Source organism: Alexandromys fortis, unplaced genomic scaffold (genome assembly GCF_014885135.2).
Source record: "Alexandromys fortis isolate MF-2015 unplaced genomic scaffold, M_Fortis_MF-2015_v1.1 scaffold_61, whole genome shotgun sequence".
Classification (NCBI taxonomy): domain Eukaryota; kingdom Metazoa; phylum Chordata; class Mammalia; order Rodentia; family Cricetidae; genus Alexandromys; species Alexandromys fortis.
In genome coordinates this window covers 10,360,002-10,379,857 of record NW_026067962.1, presented here as the reverse complement: position 1 = coordinate 10,379,857, position 19,856 = coordinate 10,360,002, and the positions used below count along the sequence as shown (strand labels likewise).

The 19,856-nt window shown below is 44.4% G+C and overlaps 2 protein-coding genes across 4 annotated transcripts in view; one reads left to right on the top strand and one right to left on the bottom strand.

Annotated features, from left to right (window-relative positions):
- Washc1 (WASH complex subunit 1) overlaps window positions 1-5,491 on the bottom strand; it is a 14,049-nt gene extending 8,558 nt beyond the window's left edge. Inside the window, exon 1 of one of the 3 annotated variants that reach the window (XM_050153516.1) lies at window positions 5,364-5,491. The gene's annotated coding sequence lies outside the window, so the exon portion shown is untranslated. Of the gene's footprint in view, window positions 1-5,285 lie in introns of all 3 variants that reach the window. The other 2 variants (XM_050153513.1, XM_050153514.1) reach the window with 2 other exon arrangements.
- An 11,160-nt stretch (window positions 5,492-16,651) lies between these two features.
- The window catches only part of Ndufv2 (NADH:ubiquinone oxidoreductase core subunit V2), a 21,667-nt gene continuing 18,462 nt past the window's right edge, over window positions 16,652-19,856 (top strand). The window contains exon 1 of the mRNA XM_050153434.1: window positions 16,652-16,909. Within this exon, the coding sequence (XP_050009391.1) occupies window positions 16,859-16,909 (51 nt within the window). The 5' untranslated portion in view covers window positions 16,652-16,858. The remainder of the gene's footprint in view (window positions 16,910-19,856) is intronic.

Genomic DNA, 19,856 nt, shown 5'->3' with positions numbered 1-19,856 from the left:
TTTTTTTTTTTTTTTTTTTTTTTTTTTTTTTGGTTTTTTCGAAACAAGGTTTCTCTGTAGCTTTGGAGCCTAAACTGGAACTAGCTCTTGTGGATCAGACTGGCTTTGAACTCACAGATCCACCTGCCTCTGCCTCCCATGTACTGGGATTAAAAGTGTGCGCCACCACCCGGATAAAGTTATTGTTTTTTGCTTCAAGAAAGATGCTGTAAAGAGGCTGATGATGACTTTCATCCTGGAATCATTAAGTCTGCTTTCAACATTGCTTGTAGTTAAACTATAATGCAATTATAGAGTATAAAAGGTGTGGTCAATTTTCAATAAATGGGCAGCCATCTTGATTTGCCCTCAGATCATGTCGGTCTCCTTCCCTTGCCTATGTCACACCTCCTCTTTGAGACCTGAACCCCACTGGAGCTGGACTCCCGAACATGGGTATCTGAGGAACTCAGGTGTCCCTGAGACAGATCTGGCAGTGTCTAATGCTTCTGAGAAGAGGGATATCCAGGCTTTGCTCATCCAGGCCAGAACCAGGGGTGCAAGACATGCAAATGCAGGAAAATAGACCCCAAGCCACAGGACCAGAGCGCTCTATTTATATTGAGTTAAATTAACTCTGCTCCCTGGTGCCACTAAAGCAGCAATTGCACTATAAAGAGCACTGACCTGATGGGCAAGAGATGTACTGTACAAAACTGATATTAAGGCACCAGGCTCTTATAATTAAGGGCTTCAAACCCCAGATTTCCCTAGGCACCACCCTGGAGTCCTTGATTGCAAGAGAGGTAAGTGTCTTTGGGTTAAGTATGACAGGAAGGACCAAAGGCTTTATTGGGACCTTAAAAGAGCTGTGGGGCTGTTTATAAAATGTTTGTCATTCTTTTTTTTAATTAATTAATTTATACAATATTCTGTCTGTGTGTATGTCTGCAGGCCAGAAGAGGGCACCATACGTCATTACAGATGGTTGTGAGCCACAATGTGGTTGCCGGGAATTGAACTCAGGACCTTTGGAAGAGCAGGCAATGCTCTTAACCACTGAGCCATCTCTCAAACCCAATGTTTGTCATTCTTAATATGAACCTTTCCATTCCTAAACTAAGAACTGGCCCTGCCCTCAATTGCTAGTCCCAGTAATAAAAATCTAGGGATGACCACCTACTATCTCCTAGCAACGTCTTCACCAAGCTAACACCTACTCTTGGCTCCTTCCGCTGATTTCCTGAGCTCTCGCTTCCATGCTGCTGGCTCTCTCCTTCCTCCTTTGGGTCAAGACTTGTCCAGATCTGAGACGGTCCTTCCACTCTTTAGCTTTTCCTTGGCATGGGTTCCTCTCTCCTAGTCCAGTGACCAGGACATTCTCAGCTTCCCGGATGGAAGCCTTGAGCCACTATCCAAGCCAGTGTCATCCCTCATTCTGCACATGTGTTTACCATGTCACTAAGGCGGAGACATCCGCTCCACAACCATCCAGGGACCTAACCCTGTGAGCCTAGACTCTTTCGAAGATGTCTCCTCATCTCCTACACTGATCTTCAAGCAAACTTGCTAGCCATGCTGACCGAAATAGAGCCCGAGAGATTCCATCTTTAAAATCAGGAGGGAATAGTAAGTTCTTCCTGTTATTGTTTTTCCTTTTTTTTTTCCCACAGAGATCCGCCTGTCTTTGCCTCCCGAGTGCTGGGATTAAAGGCATTCACCACCACCACCCAGCTTCCTGTCATTTCTTAAGCTGAACTCCTCTGCAACTGGATGTGTGAGTGTCCCTGTACATGTCCTCAAGGGTAGGACAAGCGCAAATCCTCTAAACAAGGAAGCAGCAGGTCCACTGAAGAACTATGGTAGTGAACATGGCGGTTTACTCTCATCTTGTCTGTATATGCTGGTTAGCTACTAAGTGGAGTGCCCGATCACAACACAGATGGGTAAAACACAAAATCAGATTGACACACAGAGAGACAGACACAAGAACAACCGAATCCCCTGTGCTGAGAGTGTTGTGGCCTTCTACTCCACTAGGAAAGAGCCAACACTAACTTCAAATTTAGATGAAGTGAATTTACTCTGGTTGAAGGAAGGGCAGCCTTAGAGCCAAATAGCATGCCACGCCCAAGGAAGGGTTTCCAAAGGCAGACATCAATGGTCAATGGTGGACATTGTGATTAGCTATAGAATCCATGACTGGCATAAAAATTGTTCCCTTCCTCTCAGTTGCATTTCTTTCCCCTTGTACAGTTATAAAAAGACCACTCCATCCCAGTCCCACAGTGATAAGCAGAAGCAAGGGGTTAAATAGCAAGTTTACATAAGCAGAAAGCAAGGGGTTAAATACCTCAAGGCAGGAACACCATTATCTTATCCTTCTATCACCTACAGGCCACCAGGGTCTCACAGGCATCCCAGGGCAAAGGTCAATGGCCCTTATGGGATGCCTGGTATCATATTAAGTGTCTTTAGCCATCACAGGGGAGTTGTGTGTAAATTATTACACTGATCTGGGGGCCCTCTAGGGGAAGTGTCCTTAACTGACTGGGATAGAGCAGGCAATACCACCGCCATCGAGTTAGGGCTGGCTGTCAGGACCCCACAAGAGGTCTAATCCGGGCTGTGGATGCCGGCTTTACTGAGGAACACTGTGGGTTAAGGACGCCCGAAAAGTTCCTCCATGCTACCTGCGGCTCTCCGTGAGGCATAAAGAACAGCTAGAGTTGGAGCAAAGACGAGCAGCAGGGTGGTAAATGAGGTCTCGTGGTTTCCCTGTAAGAATCCTTGGAGGAGCAGCAAGAAAAAGAACGATAAACAGAAGCAAGTGTGGAAGAACACTGAGCTCCGAAGGGAGGCGTTTAGACTCCAGCCAGGCATGAACCCCTGAGACCTGCGCTGTCCAGTGAGGTGACACAGGGAGCACGCAGGTGGGGAACGCCACACAACCAAAGGCTTAAGATTAAGTGTCGCATTCGTATCTTATATTGGTTATATGCTGACACTGTCACATTTTAGATCGAGTGGGTTAAATTAAAATATACTGTTAACTTCGCATAATCATTTCCACTGTCAAAATCACGTGTGCAGTTGGCAGAACCTAGTTTCCTTCCTTATCCTTTTCCCCCATGTCCTATGCTTCTAAAGAATTAATTCTCCGGCTGGCAAGACAGCTCAGCAGACAAGGGCAGTTGTTGCCACCTGCTGGTCTGAGCATGGTAGGTGGAGAGAAGCCACTCCCAAAAGTCACCCTCTGACCTTCATATATTCAACAAGACACACGTATGCATACAACATACACATTCATACATACATGATAATTAAATAAACTTTTTTGTTTGTTTTTGAGACAGGGTTTCTGTATAGCTTTGGAGCCTGTCCTGGAACTTGTTCTGTAGATCAGGCTGGCCTCGAACTCACAGAGATCTACCTGTCTCTGCCTCCTGAGTGCTGAGATTAAAGGTGTGCACCACCACGGCCTGGCCAAATAAAAATATTTATTTATTTATTTATTTATTTTTAGTTTTTTGAGGCAGGGTTTCTCTGTAGCTTTGGAGCCTGTCCACAGGCACTAGCTCTTGTAGACCAGGCTGGCCTAGAGCTCACAGAGATCCGCCTGCCTCTGCCTCCTGAGTGCTGGGATTAAAGGCGTGCCACCACCGCCCGGCAAAAATATTTTTATAAAAAGTCTCTGTTACTGTTTTTAGGAAAGGCATATCCTAGAATGGGCTCTGGTATAAGAAACAAAATAACCATATTGTCATTTAATTGTTCTATCTTGTGGCTCTTTATTCAACTTCTCTCAGGAGTAAATATGCCCCGTCACCACTAACACTAACTACTACTTGTAACTATCCTCATCACTAGCTAAGACCTACACACCTTAAAGCCATTCCGCCAGCCCACCTCACTTCAACAATGGCCTTCTATCACTCTTCATGTCTGTAAATTTATCAGGACTCACAATTTCAATTTGATTTTCAACAATAAAATGCTTAGCTTGTGCTCAAGCCCAGATATGAATCAATTATCCCATTCAGTATGTTCTGTCACTTTCATACATACAATTGAAAACTCTTTTAAGAGTTCACATTTATTTTAGTCCCAGTTGTCAGACAGCTTATCCTGAAACCCTGCGCTATGCCCCCTTAGTGGTCCTGATGTTAAGGGGAAAATGAGCCCCACTGGTCAGTCAGCATCGTTGCAACTGTTGATCTTCACTCTGGAATTAAATATTGCCATCTATTTTTACAAAGAGGTTGGGAAAGTCTGGGGTGTCGTGTGTACAGAACACTACCCTCCAAGCCCCAAAGCCGTCATCTTCACCGGGGCAACTGTTACTACTTCCAAAGTGAAGTTCAAGATAGGCCTGTTGACTTCTGTCATTCTCTCATGGCGGTGGAGGATAAGGTGTTCTGCCCTTCCCTCCTGCATCTCCTGGCCCGATATATATAATTCTTTCCTAGTGACACACCATCTAGAAGTCTCAGTGTACACACTGGGAAGCTGAGGGGCTCATCCTTCATGCAGAATGACGTTCTGGTGATTCCGCTGCGCTGGGGTCGCCCACGTTCTGTAAATAAACCTAGCCAACTCGATAGTTCCCAAAGTGGGCTTCTTGGATGGAACTGTACTTTGGTTTGTCCCTGGGGCCCTGTAAGGAGGGGACAGATGTCTGTTTGCACCCCCACCCACAAGGGGAAGTTTCTAAATCATCATCTAGAATGGATTGAAGGCCACCTTCTTAGTGGGGAAAAATAATTAATAGCTGAAAGGATAGCGATGTCGCTGAAAAATAAAAGCAGTTTACCAGAAGTCGTCTTTACGTGAGTTTTGTTCTGAGACATAGAAATTCCTCCCTACCCGCAAGCGGCTACTGCAGTTCTTTCTGTCTTGGGCTCCAATAATTCCAGCTTACTCATTTCCACTTTTTATGCATCCCATGAACACATAAACAACCCACAATGATGGTGTTTCTCTTGCACCTAGCCATGCTGATCAACAATTGTTTTATATTAAATTGACAAGAGACCTCACCCCACCCACACCCACCCCACCCCCTTTTTTTTTAAAAAGCACGAATGGCCTGTTTCTAATGGCCGGCGCTTGGCATCTGGTAAATAAACACTGGACTGACCCAGAAACACCAATACCCACCATGCACGTGTCTCCCATGCAATTCGTAATTTCGGAAGTGCCCAGCACCCTGGTGCACATCATCCTCCCCCACCCTGTGCCCTGGAAACTCCAGGCAGTCACGGGACCTCTTCCCTGCAGCCCCAGCTTCCCCCGGAAGCCCTCACCCGACTCCCCGGGTCACCCGCAAGGTCGCTGTCCGCACCTGCCTGGCTCAGACGCCCGACCCAAGGCGGCGTCCTCACCTGCGCGACCCCGCCGGGGCTGCCCCGCAAACCCGCTCCGCTGGCTTCCGCGCCCCCTTCCGCGCCGCCCGCACCCCCGGGTCCTAGCGCCCGCCTGCGCAGCTCTCGGACTTCCGGCTCTCTGGAATGCGGTCAGCCCGGGCTCAGACCGGGAAGCCGCCTTACTCTGTGGCTTGGCCCAGATCTTTGAGCCCCGGATCTCTTCTGTTTTCAACTCTAAGAAGCCGACGCCCTACATGTGCCCTATCACCGGATATCAAGAAGAAGTCCCTCAAACGTCCCCTCTTCTCTAGCCATCTCTGCTTAATAAATCTTTTAGAAGATCCTGCTTTTCTTATGTTTACCTCTGTTAAAGGCCCTTAGTTCCCAACTCTCTTTTTAAAATTCCATATAGAACGAACACGTATGGTATGATCTGACACGGAGTAGTCAAATTCTTCATGGAAACAGACTGTGGTGACTCACACACAGCCATACACCTGTGGCGGGGGGGGAGGGGAGTCTCTTAACTGGACAGAACTGGACGCCACCTGCTTTGGAGATGCAAATTGAGAAGGGTGTGGTATGCCTTTGTGGGGGACAGCTAAAAATCTGGGCGTTAAAACTGTCAAAGCGAAATCTCCCTTTAGGCCTGTGATCCTCTTTTCCAGCAGGAGGCGCTCCTTCCCCTTTAAGGGAAAGGCCTCAGCTGGTTCCCCAGTGGAGGAGGAACTAGTCCTCACTTTACAATCCCAGACCTGCAATACAAACTCATCAAAACCTATCCCAGCATAAGTGACCGCTCGAAAACGCTGGGAACCCTGGCACATCGCACAGCCTGCCCACAGCTCAACCGGCAGGAAGTATCTAAATGACTCGGTTGCTCTAAACTGAGTCCGGGCAGGTCAGCTGGTTTGTTTCTTCCAGGCAGCTGGTCTAGACTCGTACTCACTCTTCTTTGCAGCTCAGATTGTGGTAATGCAGCTGTCCGTGAGTCATTTCCGCCCCTGTAAGTAGCCCTCACCCCCTTCTCGTGTTAGTAACCCCAATAAAACTCATTGGTTCACCAAGTTGGACTTTGATGGTATTCCTACTTTGATCGGTCGTGGGCTCCCTCTCTGGGGTGAGTAGGCTTGGCTTGCGTTGCGTCTCCCCAGGAAAAGTCTTGTCACACAACAGCCAACTTGTCCCCCTGCAGAGACCTGAACCCCCTGTGCCATGGTGGCAACACACCTTGGAGCGTTGGGGTCCCAGGGCAGAAAGAGGCAGGAACACCACCAGGTTAGGAATAAGCAAGAAGATCTAGACAGAGGATTACAGTCAGATAAAAAGATCTTTCTAGATATGGGATGCTTCCAGCAGGGCATGGGTTTGATGAAACGTCTGAGCCTCTTTGGGGTCCAGCTCAGACTAAAGCAGGGAAGGTAGTCATGGGAATATGTGTCTGGGAATCGGGGCTCACATCAGCCCATCGCAGAGCAGGTGTTTGGGGACTAGAGGCCTGAGCCATAGACCTAGCTGGAGTGAGGGTCGGCAGGCTGGGACGTGTACCAAACCCTCTTAGCATCTTTAATCCTCTCTTACTAGGACACTGGCTAGGATTTAGTCTGGGACAGGTGTTTCCTACCCAGGGGAGCCGACCTAACTACTGTGTCTGCTCTGCACCTAAACCTTCTTGAGTTTCTAGAGAAATGATTCTCAACCTGCGAGTTGCACATCAAAATAATCTGCATATCAGATATTTACCTTACGAATCGTAATAGTGGCAAAGTTATGATTATTAAGTAACAAAAATAATTTTAAAGTTAGGGCCATCGCAACAGAGGAACTGTATAAACGGTCACAGCATTAGGAAGACTGAGAACCTAGAGTGAAGGCTGCCTGAGCCTTGACTGACTGTTTCCCTGTCGCATACTTCGGGTGGATTTCTCTGGTCTTGGCTGTTTGTCTTTCTGTGTTTCTTGGCTGCATTCCGCTCATGTGTGCCTGGCTATTTCCCCTGCCAGCTCAGGATTCTGTACCCTTGCATTCTTTCCCGGGCACAGGTCTCAGGTTTGTGATCTTTAGATCAAGGTCCACAGGGATTCAGACCCAGGCTTTAGCCTCCTGCTGCACAGGTGTGAGGAAAAGTGATGGGTGGCTGGGGGCCAGAAAGTTCTGGTTCTGAGGAAAAGTCACCTCCCTTGGTTCAGGATCTTGGCTGGTCTCCAGTTCCTCGCCCCTTAGCACGCACTGGGCCAGGGGGCAGTAGCTGCGCCAGGTCTCTGCATAACAGTTTTGGAATTGGGGCTGATGGTGTCTGGGAGGGACAGCCGCAGGCAGGAGCTGCTGTGCTGGACTGGGCTAGCAAAGGGGCATTGGCAGAACAGTGCCCTTTTATGTGTTGGCGGACTGGGTGCCGGGAGGTGGCCAAGCAGCATGGCTGAGGTGCTTGTCAGTTGGAGGTGCCTTTACTGGAATTTTCCTTGCAGTGGGAAAGGCCCCGGCACAGTTCAGGGGAGCAAGTAGTGGCCCAGAGGCTACACAGCAGTCAACTCATAGGGCAAGCTGCAGGCTCAGGCAGCCGCCTCCAGGATGCTGGAGACCTCTCCCTGCAGGCAGACAGCCCCTGGCTGGACTCTTCAGCTGATGCCAGATGGAGGGGACATCACGCAGTGTCGTGCTTGCATTATCTCATCTGCCAGTTACTGAGGCTGGAGAGGGGCCAGTGGGGAGGGGTCTCCGGACCCTCGTCTGCTTCGTTGCCACGATTCCTTGCCTCTAAGCCTGCTTGCCTGCCAGTCATGTTCAAATATTCAAGCATACCTTCGCATCTCAAACTGAAGGTTTGGACGCGGTTATACCAGTAGTTTTCCTAACCTGGGAAAAGATTCCCAGAGTCCAGGCTAGAGACAGGCTTAACACGAGGTCTCTTCTTCCTCTTTAAAAACAAAAACAAAGGGATTTCTTAAAAAGAAAATCATTTTTAATTTTACGTATGTGGGTGTTATACCTGAATGTATGTTTATATATTACCTGCATGCCTGATGCCTGGAGAGGCTAGGAGAGGGAACCAGATCCCTGGAACTGGAGTTAAGGATGGCTGTGAGCTCTCCTGTGGGTGCAGAGAATGTAACTGCTGTCCTCTAGTATTAGAAGCTGGTCCTCAGTTACAGTGACAAGCATGGGAGAAGGAGGAGGTTAGAGGTTAGGGATATAGGAGAGAGAACTAGGGCTAGAGGTACCACTGTTTCCCAAGATCAGTTGCTAGGTGAATGTCCATATGCTGAGAAACAAATGCAGGTTGACTATGATGATGCCTCCTTGGCACTGTGTGGTAGAACAGCTTTAAGTGCTTGGGACAAGGTAAAAGAAACAGGAAAAAGGTCTGAACTGCTTACTGACATTTTACAGGGCCCAGGAGAAGCCTTCACAGATTTTTTCGAAGATTGGCTTCAGCTATAAGTAGAAAAAGTATCAGATCCAGAAGTCAGATGAATATTAATAGACTCTTTGGCGTTTGAAAATAAGGCTTTGGAATGCAAAGGGTGATTAAGCCTTTAAAGGCAAGATCAGCAGCTATAGAAGAATAGATTAGCAACATGGCTGATATTGGATCTCACCCTTATGCTACTTCAATAGGAGAAGAAACTTCTAAAACTCTTAAGAAATCAAAATGTCAGATGTTTTGTATTAAGCAAGGGGATTCATTTGAAAGAGGATTGTAGGCAAGGCGTTTTGTTTGTTTGTTTTGTTTTGCTTCGTTTTGTTTTTCCTACAGATAATCCAAGCAAAAGCCCACAGCCTTCTGGAGTATGCAGAAGGTGTGGCAAAGTCCAGCACTGGACTAATGAATGCGGATCAATTAGGAACAAACAAGGTAACGCCCTTGTTGGGAAATGCCCTAGAGGAGCTTCTTGCAGGCTCTGACATTAAATTCAATTTGGCCATTTCAGGTCAGCAAAGAAACTCATCTGCAGTACAATTAAACAGCACTGCTCTGGATACAGCCATTAATAACCAGATATTAAGTCAGAGCAGTTTTAGTAGTTAAGACAGAAAAGGCATGTGCACCATATCATCGATACATATTCGGGATTTCAATGGGCAACTGCTTTAAGTTCTGAAGGCTGACTCTATAATTACACTTTTATTAGAAGTTATGGCTATATTGGGAATACCTTTACAAATTAAAACTGACAATACTCTAGAATATGTCTCTGGTAAAATGAAACAGTTTTTACATACTACAACATAAGGCATATTACAGGTATACCACTGAATCCTACAGGACAAGCTGTTATAGAAAAATCCAATTGTACTTTAAAAGATATGCTTAATAAACAGAAAAAGGCAATAAAGACCACTAGAGATAATACATAATGCTTTATTAACTCTTTTTTGTTTGTTTGTTTGTTTGTTTTGGTCTTTTGAGACAGGGTTTCTCTGTGATACAGTCCTGGCTGTCCTGAAACTTATGCTGTAGACCAGGCTGGCTTCAAACTCACAGAGATACACCTGTCAATGCCTCCTGAGTGCTGGGATTAAAGGCTTGTACCTCCACCACCTGGTTAATTTTTTTTTAAATGTTGATGAGCAAAAAACAACAGCTGCCAAGAGGCATTGGCTTGTGGGGGTAAAACTGCTGAATTAAAGCATCCTGTATATTTTAAGGATGTCTTATCTTCAGAGTCAGAAAATGTATTGTGTTGGGGGGAGAGGTTATGTCTTTGTCTCCACAGGAAAAGAAAAGTTATGGATTCCTTCAAAATAAATGAAGATCAGATTTGACTTGGGGAGACCTCCTGAAAATCTTTACTACAGACATGAAGGAAGAAACAAAGAGAAAAACTGCAAGACAGGTTATATATATATGCTGATTGCTCTACATGGGAGCAACCCTGAGACTGGATGAGACATGATAAATCTTGTTGACTACAGAGTCCTCATAACAGTTTGGTCATATAGTCCAAATGGATATATAAAGTTCACAGGTACCTTTTATCTGCTCAAACATAGAACAGAAAATCATCTTTAGCTGACTTGTGCACACCTCACATTCCATACTTGTGTCAATGAAGGTATGTATGGTACCTTTAAAAGTTTGTATGTTTTCAGAACAAAAGGATCAGACATCAATAGAGACAAGTAGCCCAAGTAATCCGGCATCACAGAATGCTTCCTTTTCTGTTTCTCAAAAATTTGAATTCAGGACAGCCTCAAAGTGGCTAGCTGAGATGGTCTAGCCTCAGACTACTCCAGCCATCACTTCAGTTAAGCCTTGCACTTTTCCATCACACCAAGACTGAACAACAGCTAACTCTCCCAGGACTTGACCATCATCCCAATTTTCTCAGGGTCCCTTAAAGATGGCATTGCCCCCAGACAATAGGAAGCAATTTAAAAACACAAAGCCCACATTCCGAAGAGGTGGGGTGAGTAGTTTTGGGTCATTCATTGGGTTATAGATGTATGTTGTCATTTGGGTGGGTTGGTTGCAAATTGTTATTGGTCATGGTCAGGGAGAAAACTAAAGAAAGAAAATGAGATTAAGGGATTTCTTTCTTTTTCTTCCCACTATCCTTTTTTTCTCTCATATCTAGTGTTGTAAAAGAAGAGATGGGGATGAAAAGAGAAGTGGATAAAAGAATGATAGGAAAAAAGGAGATTATTGAATGTACTTTTAAACTAAAAAGCAACTACTAGTCTCAAATATTTTATGTCGGTATGGATTTTTTATATTGATGCAAATTTAAGGTTATTTTTATTATGACATACTGTATTAAAATATACTGTATATATTTTTCTGCTCTTGTTTGAGGTATTGTACCAATGCAGCTTCCTGGCTTCTTGAGCCTCCTTAATCCCCAGGGAAAGGTGAGTATGCTATCCTCTCATTTCTGTAGCCCTATGATGCAGGATGCTCATTCCAGGACAATCAGAGGTGATAGGGAGTCAAGTCAAACAGGAACTCAGTTTATTACTGTGAGCGTCAGCTTATATAGCTTAAGTGACATGGTGTGATGTGGGGTACCTCTTTTCAATAAGAGACAGCCAAACTCTCCCTCTGACTGGAGGGGCATCTACCTAATTTCTGCTGTCTCATCCTCACTCAAACTCGAGCCAGGCTTTTCTCTGTCCTGCAAGAAATAAGTTTTACTTAGCCTCATGTACGTTTTCAAGGTCAAACAGATATATTTTTAGATAGATGATCTTCAAACATGCCAGAGATCTATATAATATGGCATTTGTGATGTTTTAATAACTTAAGGTGTATCATGATGGTGAGCTATGTCTACTCCTGGTAGCACCAAAGATGGCAGCATCTACTTCAAAGAAGATAAGTCATTGAAGAACCTCCATATGGAGTTTGCTTTAAATGTGGCAGCCTAGCCACTGGGCAAGAAACTGCCTTTGCCTCAGCTGCTGACAGTATGCTGTCCAAATTGGACAAGCAGGATACAAAAGAAGTCAACTGCCAAACTTTACCAGGACAAGGTAGGTTGGTCCTTCAACATTCCTGATTCACAGAGATTTGTTGGATAATCTGGTCCTGTAGGCTGAAGATGGATGCTTTAATGTTGCAGAGGAACCTTGGGTGGTTGTCCAGGCAGCCAGCTGTCTCTGTCAGTTCTATAGTTTTGGAAGCTGCTTGCTCTGCACTTCCTGTTTACTGAGGTAATATTTTATCTTTTCAGGTATCTGATGGGCTTGAAGATTGGTATAGCCTTACAGTTTTCTTTGCTACCAAATTCAGAAAAGAAACTCACAAAACAGATGTAAAGTTTGTAAAGGTTGAGAGACAAAAGCTTAAGTTGTTTATCTAGGAAAATGTTTTAAGGTCTAAAAGGTACTTTTAGGTTTATAATACAACTTATGAAAGAAAGTCATTAAGGTACAAAGCTTTGGACTCACCAGCATAGGATAGATATATAGTATTTTCTCTGAAATTGCCAAATACAAATGGACTGGACATTGTGAACAGAATTCTTACCTGATAATTGTTCTTAAAGAAAAGCCTTTTATTGGACTAAACGGGGGGATAATCTATGTGAAGATGTGATATAGAGATGAATACTTTGCATTGGTATAGATCTTGGTTTATTGATACCAATTTAAGATCAATTTTGTTATATGTATATTTCTGCTCTTGATTAAAGTATTTTGTTTTCACAGTTCATTTAAAAATGTAATGTATAATTAGTAAATGCTGGTTAATAGTAATTTATAATAGTCAAGCTTATAGTCATGTTAATTAGATTTTCTAGATGTACAGAGATGCATTTCAGATGAATAGGCATTCTTCAAACCTTTCAAAGACTACAGAATATGGCATTTAAAATGTTTTGTTTGTTTTTGAGACAGGGTTTTTCTGTAGCTTTGGAGCCTGTCCTGGAACTAGCTCTTGTAGACCAGGCTGGCCTCAAACTCACAGAGATCTGCCTGCCTCTGCCTCCCGAGTGCTCGAATTAAAGGCATGCACCACCACCACCTGTTCAGCATTTAAAATGTTTTAAGAACTTAGGACTTTTCATCATGACAGTGAGACACATCTGCTCCTGGCAGCACCAATTACGACAAGAGAAAGATGGAGCACCTAAGAGGCTCCTTATGGAGTTTGTTAGCCATCTAGGCAAGAAACTGCTCTTGCCTGGACTGCTTGATGAACTGGACATGCAGGACCCACAGAGAAATGATTGTTGAACTTGCCTAAAGACAGTCCTTTGGGGTTTCTGCTTCATGAAAGAGTCTGCCAGATATTCTTCAGGACAAAGAAGAAAGTGACTGGCAAACTGCCAATATATGTAGAACTGTCTTTGAAATTTTCTGCTTCCTGGGAAAATCTGCTGGATACTATTGGGCCTAGAAGCTAAAGATGGATGCCCCAATGATACAGAAGAACTTTGGGTGACTGTCCAGGCAGCGAGAAGTCTCTGTCACTTCTAGAGTTTTGGACATTGTTTACAATGCACTTCCTGGTTACTTAGGTAATATAACCTTCTGGAGTCTGATGGAGTTGAAGAATAGATAATTATAGTTTTCCTTAGTTGTGATAAAAGATAAAGTAGATATAACTGTAATTCTTGCTTGATACCTGTTTTGTTATATGTAATTTTACTATGTTAAAGTTAAAACCTTTCTTTTTGTTTAAACAGAAAGGGGATGTGATATGGGATTCCTCTCTGTATGCTCTGAATACCATTGGTTAATAAAGAAACTGCCTTAGGCCTGCACAGGACAGAATATAGAAAGAAAACTAAACTGAATGCTGGGAGAAAGAAGGCAAAGTCAGGAGAAGCCAAAAGAACTGCCACCAGAGACAAACATGCTGAAATTTTGCTGGTAAACCACGGCCATGTGGAGGTACACAGATTAATGGAGATGGGTTAAATTAAGATATCAGTTAGCCAGAAATACGCTTAAGCTACTCGCCAAGCAGTATTGCAAATAATATGGCTTCTGTGTGGTTATTTCGGGTCTGAGCAGCCAGGAACAAACAAGTGGCCTCCTACAACAAAGATTTGTCTCTGTCTTTTCTCACCTGCCTAAGGCACCTTTTGATTGTTTTAATAAAGAGCTGAACAGCCAATAGCTAGGCAGGAGAGGTTAGGCAGGGCTTCTGGAGAGAGAGAGGAAGGGGTGTGTGTTTAGAATTAGAGCTGGAAGGATTTGGAGCTAGATGTGGAGGAAGTAAGACTTATGGTGCTACAGAGAGATGATGAGCCATGTGGCAGAATGTAGATTAATATAAACGGGTTAATTTAGGTTTTAAGAGCTAGTTGGGAACAAGCCTAAGCGAAGGCCAAGCTTTCATAATTAATAAAAAGTCTCCATGTCTTTATTTAGAAGTTGACAGTCCAAAGAAAGATTGCCTATAAAAATGACAATATTTAAGACAAAGGGCTTCTACACAGTGAACTAGGACATCAAAGGCTTTGGCTCCTGAACCTTTGTTTTAGAGTATAAAATGATAGGCTAGCTGGAATTGACTTTGGAATGCTAGGAAGTGGGAGGTAGAAATGACTGTTGATGGTGCATGGTACATCTTTCTGAACAAGTATTCATTGTGCTCTTGTATTCCTTCGATATTTTCCATAATGAAACAGGTGGAGGGCAAATCACTGCCTTCTTGATGTTTGTTTTATCATCTCTGAAAATTCCTGTATCGATCTCTTCAGTAGCAGCTATGATAAACACCATGCTATTTCAGCTGTAGATATTTTAGACACAGTCTACGTGATCCTCAACCTTCAGAGTGCTCTGATAACAAGTGCCCACCACCTTGGGCTTTTAGCTTATCCTTGTCTCTTCCCTTCACTGTTTTCTTGTGTTTCACGTGCTCATCCCAACTAGTTTCCCCTCCCTCCTCTCTCCCCACTCCCTCCCCCTACCATCCCTTAACACTCCTCCATCCACTCCTGTTTCTATTCAGGCCTCCCATGGTGTCAACAAAGCATGACCTATCAAGAGCCAGCCAAAGCATTAGAGACAGCCCCTGCTCTCACTGTTAGGAGTCTCACAAGTAGACCAAGCTACGCAACTGTCATATATATGTAGAATGCCTAGATTGGACCCACAGGTTAATTCTTATTACAACTAAAATCAGATCATGTTACAAATTCAAAGAAACATACCAAATAGATATTAATACTGCATGGATTTTTGAAACACGGTCTCATTATAGTTTATTGGGGTTCACTGACCTCCTAGTCCAGACTGGTCATTGAGGTATCTCAACATGCCTGCCTCCACTTTTCCTGCACTTGTCACCTGATTACAACCTCTGTAAGAATTTCCCATTCTCTTTGAGTTAGCCTCTGTCACTAACTATATTTAGCATATGAAAGGTACCCAATAAATCTTTTAGCTGAATGAAAATCTTTTGTGTAGTGGAAACAGCTTGCCTACCCAGTCTCTGGCTGGAAGATGATGATTACATGTTTATCAGTGAGAGTGTTTTTTGCTTCGAGTAACAGGAGACTTCACTAAAGTAGATTAAGCAATGCCAGGTTGACTGTCTCACATGAAAACCACTCCAGTTCCAGAGGTTCTGATGCCCTCTTCTGATCCAGTCATGCACTTGGCGAACAGGAAGAACACTTATACACATAAATCTCTTTTTAAATTTTTTTTTTATTTTTCAAAACGGGATTTTTTTGTGTAACAGCTCTGATTGTCCTGGAACTCAGTCTGTCTTTGAATTCAAAAGAGATCTGCCTGCCTCTGCCTCCTGAGTGCTGGGGTTAAAAGCAGGCACCACCATCGCCTGGCTAATCTAAATTTTTAAAGGTATTCCTGGTAAGATGGCTGAGCAGGTAAGGATACCTGAACCAAACACCTTTTGTATTTTTCTTTTTCCTGTATTTCTAATTTTTTTTTTTTGAGAAGGCACAGAAAACCACTATGGCTATTAAGAATTAAATATGAAGCCGAGTGGTGGTGGCACACGACCTTAATAACAGCACTAGGGAGGCAGAGGAAGGTGTGAGTTCGAGGACAGCAGAGTGAGTTCCAGGACAGCCAGGGCTACACTGGGAAACCCTGTCTCGAGAAAAACTTAAAACAAGGAGTTAAATATGAAATACCAGAATGATAGTAATCATAATTGGTATCAAGCCAATCTCAGCTAAGTAATTTATTCTTTCTTTCTTTCTTTCTTTTTTTTTTTTTTTTTCGAGACAGGGTTTCTCTGTGGCTTTGGAGCCTGTCCTGGTACTAGCTCTGTAGACCAGGCTGGTCTCGAACTCACAGAGATCCTCCTGCCTCTGCCTCCCGAGTGCTGGGATTAAAGGCGTGCACCACCATCGCCCGGCTATTCTTTCATTTTCTGTTCCTATTTTAAACCATTTAATCCAGCCCTATATAGGTTCCAAATACCCTGTGTTATGGTATCTCCCAATCTTATGTGCTTGTTCTTTTGGTATTATTTTACTCTCTCCTTAAAGACTCCACTTTATTATTTTCAAACTACTTTTTTCGTGACTGTCTATACCCGTTTCCTTTTCTTTCTTCAGCATCTAAGCACAGTTTCAAGAATACTCAGACCCGTTCAGAGGTTTTCTCTGTCTCGACCTGGCTTTCTGCGCGCCTGCAGCGGTTCTTTGACTGGGTTCTCCAAGCCTTAAAGGGTCAGGCACCCGCCGCGTCCGATCCCAGAGGAAGGGGCAGCCGTGGGCAAGGGGCAATCCGAAACCTGCCAGAGAGAATGGAGTTGATAGTCCGGAACTTTTCCCAGCTTTCTCGGGCCCTAGGCTTGGATTTACACACTATATCGGTCAACGTCCTCCACTACACGCAGCGGCTCCACTTTCCCGGCCTTTTAGAGGTTGGACTTCCGGGTCTGCCCGCCGGTCCCAGCAGTCTCCGCGCGCTCTTCCGGAGTCGAGCACTGTTCCGGACACCCGGGTCGCGAGGCCCGGGTACGTGAGCGCGCGCGCCGTGCGTCCTTGGCCCGGGAGCGCGCGCGCCGGGCCGCCAGTCCCGTTCGTCGGGAGTCTGCCCAGAGCAGCCGGGATTGGAGAACTTTGTGGCCCGCCATGTTCTCCTTGGCGCTGCGGGCCAGGGCGGCTGGCCTCACCGCTCAGTGGGTAAGGGGCTCGGGGTGAACCCGGGCACTGTCTCCACCGTGGCCCGCTCATCATGCCTCCTTTAGCTTTGGTCCCGGGAGACCCCAGGGCGCTGGACGGGCCAGCTGGCGGCGGTAGGGTCGCCGCGGCCTTCGTCCTCGGAGCGGCTGGGATGCTCAGCTGCTGTAGCGGCGGCGGTTTTGGGCAGGGGAATTGACCCCTAACTTAGTCAAGGTCAGGAAGGCGGTTGTCATTTGAAGCTGGCCCCGCGTGGATCCCGGCAGCGAAGAAAGGGGCTGCTTGTCTGTCAGGCTTAGTGGCTACTCTGCAACAGAATTAAAAGCATGCTGGAGGAAATGCCGATGTGCTTGGTGAAGGCTTGCAGAGTTCCTTCAGGCCTAGATCAAGGTGACCAGTGTTCCATTTACTGCAGTTTTTCATTCATTATAGGACGTACTCCGTAGAAAATCTAGTAATTAACCGTGGAAGAATAGTACTGTGAACAACGGCACTGACTAAAGAGTTGCAGTTTTATGGTCATTTGAATTTCAGGTACATCTTATATAGGCAAAGGAATTGAATTGCCAAGTTTGGAACACTGAAGTAAACCGAAAAATGCAGATTCCGGAGCCTGTGAGATTGCTCAGCGTGAAAGGAGCTTGCCTCCAGGCTTGAGAACTCAAGTTCCGAGCCTCGTACCCGTTTACGGAGAGGAGAAAACCACTCCGACAAGTAGTACTTTTGACCTTCACAGGCAGGGCTTGGGCACACAGTAAATAAACGTGAATGGCTTCTGTAAATAACTACAGGACAATCAGAGGAAAGAAAGAGGTTTATTTGGTTGGGTTTTATTTTTCAAGCAGTAAAATAAAAATTAAGTCCGTTCTCAACAAAAGATTAGTATATGTTTGTATAGAATCCATTCTGAGCTTTAGAATTAGACGTGCGTTGTGGAGGGTAGCATCACCCGTGACCTTTTGTAGTTGTGTGACCTAGAGCAGTTAATCTTTGCTTCTGAAGCTCTGAACTGGGGCTATTCCATTGAGTCTGTCAGTAATCATTTGAAGTCTTCTGTGTTAGGTAATGTGTTAGGTTCAGGTAACAGTGTGAATAGGATTATAGTGTTGTTTTTTTCCTGTCGTTGTGACAGGGTTTCTCTGTCCTGGAACTTGCTCTGGAGACCAGGCTGGCCTGGAACTCAGACATCTACTTATCTCTTCCTCTGGAGTGCTAGGATTAAAGGCATGAGTCACCCCACGGGGCTGAATTATAATATACCCTCCCCCCTTTTAAAGTGAGACCCTTTTAGGTCTTACCATGCTGCCCTGGCTGCCCTGGAGCCTGCTAACTGTCCCCTACTGGCTTTGAACTTTTGGTGGTCCTCCTGCCTCACCTTCTGAGTGCTGAGATTACAAATGTGAGCTCATGCCCTGCTGATGTATATATAATAATGATAGGTGATGTTTGGTGGCTCTTTTCCTGTGTGTTAAATAGCTGCATTTTACATCTTATTTTTGAGGGTGGTGCACTGTTTTCAGCAGTGCGAATTAGAAACAGAATTCCTGTTCTTGGGTTATTTCATCTAAGAACATCAATGAGGTACATATGAGTGTGGTTGGTCACTACTGAAATTTCAGCGCTCAGAGGCAGGAGGATCAGAATCTAGGTTATCTTTAGTTACATAGTAAGTTCAAGGTTAGCCTGGGCTATATAAATTCTTGTTTATAAAATATGCCCAACTCAGATCCAAACCCCCTAAAAATAGCGAAAGGTAAGCATGGTAATATAGTATAGTATAGTCAGTGAAAGGTTTTGCAGTAGAGGCTAAGGCTCTGCTCTGTGGAGATGACTGTATAGGAATGACTGTAGAATAGGTCTGATTGGAGTCAGAAGCTGGAACTTTGCATAGGTAAGAGAGTCTCTTGCTGCAAACCCAGATGAAAGATGATGAGAGTGAGACTGTCTACCAAGAAGGGCAAGAAAAGTTCCATGGATAGCTTTTGTTTATTTTATCTATAAAAGGTAACAAGAGGTATAAGTTTCTCCAGCCCTGGCTGGGCAGCCTCAAACTCACAAGGTCCACCCAGGTCTGCCTCCCAGGTGCTGAGATTAAAAGTGGCCTAGCACAACACCTGACCTGAAAAGAAGTTAAATAGGAAAAAAGGGGAAAACCGTAATTTAAAGTAATATGTTTTTGTAATTAAAAAAATAGTACAGTTTCAATGAGTTAAATTTATTATGTAGTCAGTATAAAAATAATGGGATATTGGGTACAGAAAATAATCTTGAAATATGAATTACCTATATTATCATTTTCATATCTGTATCTTCAGACCAGGTATCCACACATACACTGTGTGTGTGATAGAAAGAGTGAGTGTGAGTGTGTGAGGGGCACATTGTATGTAGGAATAGGAGACCCATGCTTGCACATCCCAGAGGAAGATGTCAGTTGTCTAATGCTGTTTCTCTTTGTTTTATTGCCTTGAGACCAGGCCTCTCAGTGAACCTGAGACTCTTGACCATGTTGTCTGACTGTAGAACTCTTTGGGTTCTTTGTCTCTTGCCCAGCAAAGCTAGGTTTACAAGCATGTGTACTCGTGCCCATTTTTATGAGTTCTAGGGAATTTAACTCAGGTTAAATTTTTGCACAGAAAATAATTTTACCCATCTCTCCAGCCCAAACGTTAATATATTTTAACAAAATGTTGAAGGAATTAATCACGGTTTTGTAATTTTTCCCCATAATTTCCATATATATATTTTTGGATGGGGTTGAGGACAGGGTCTCATGTAACCCAGGTAACCCTCAAGCTTTCTCTACAGCCAGCGATGGCTTTGAACTCTTCGTTCTCTTGCCTCCTTCACCTTCCGAGCGCTGGGATTACAGGTCTGTGCTACCATTCTTATTTTCTGTTTGCCTTTTTTTTTTAATATTTATTTATTATATATACAATATATGTATGCA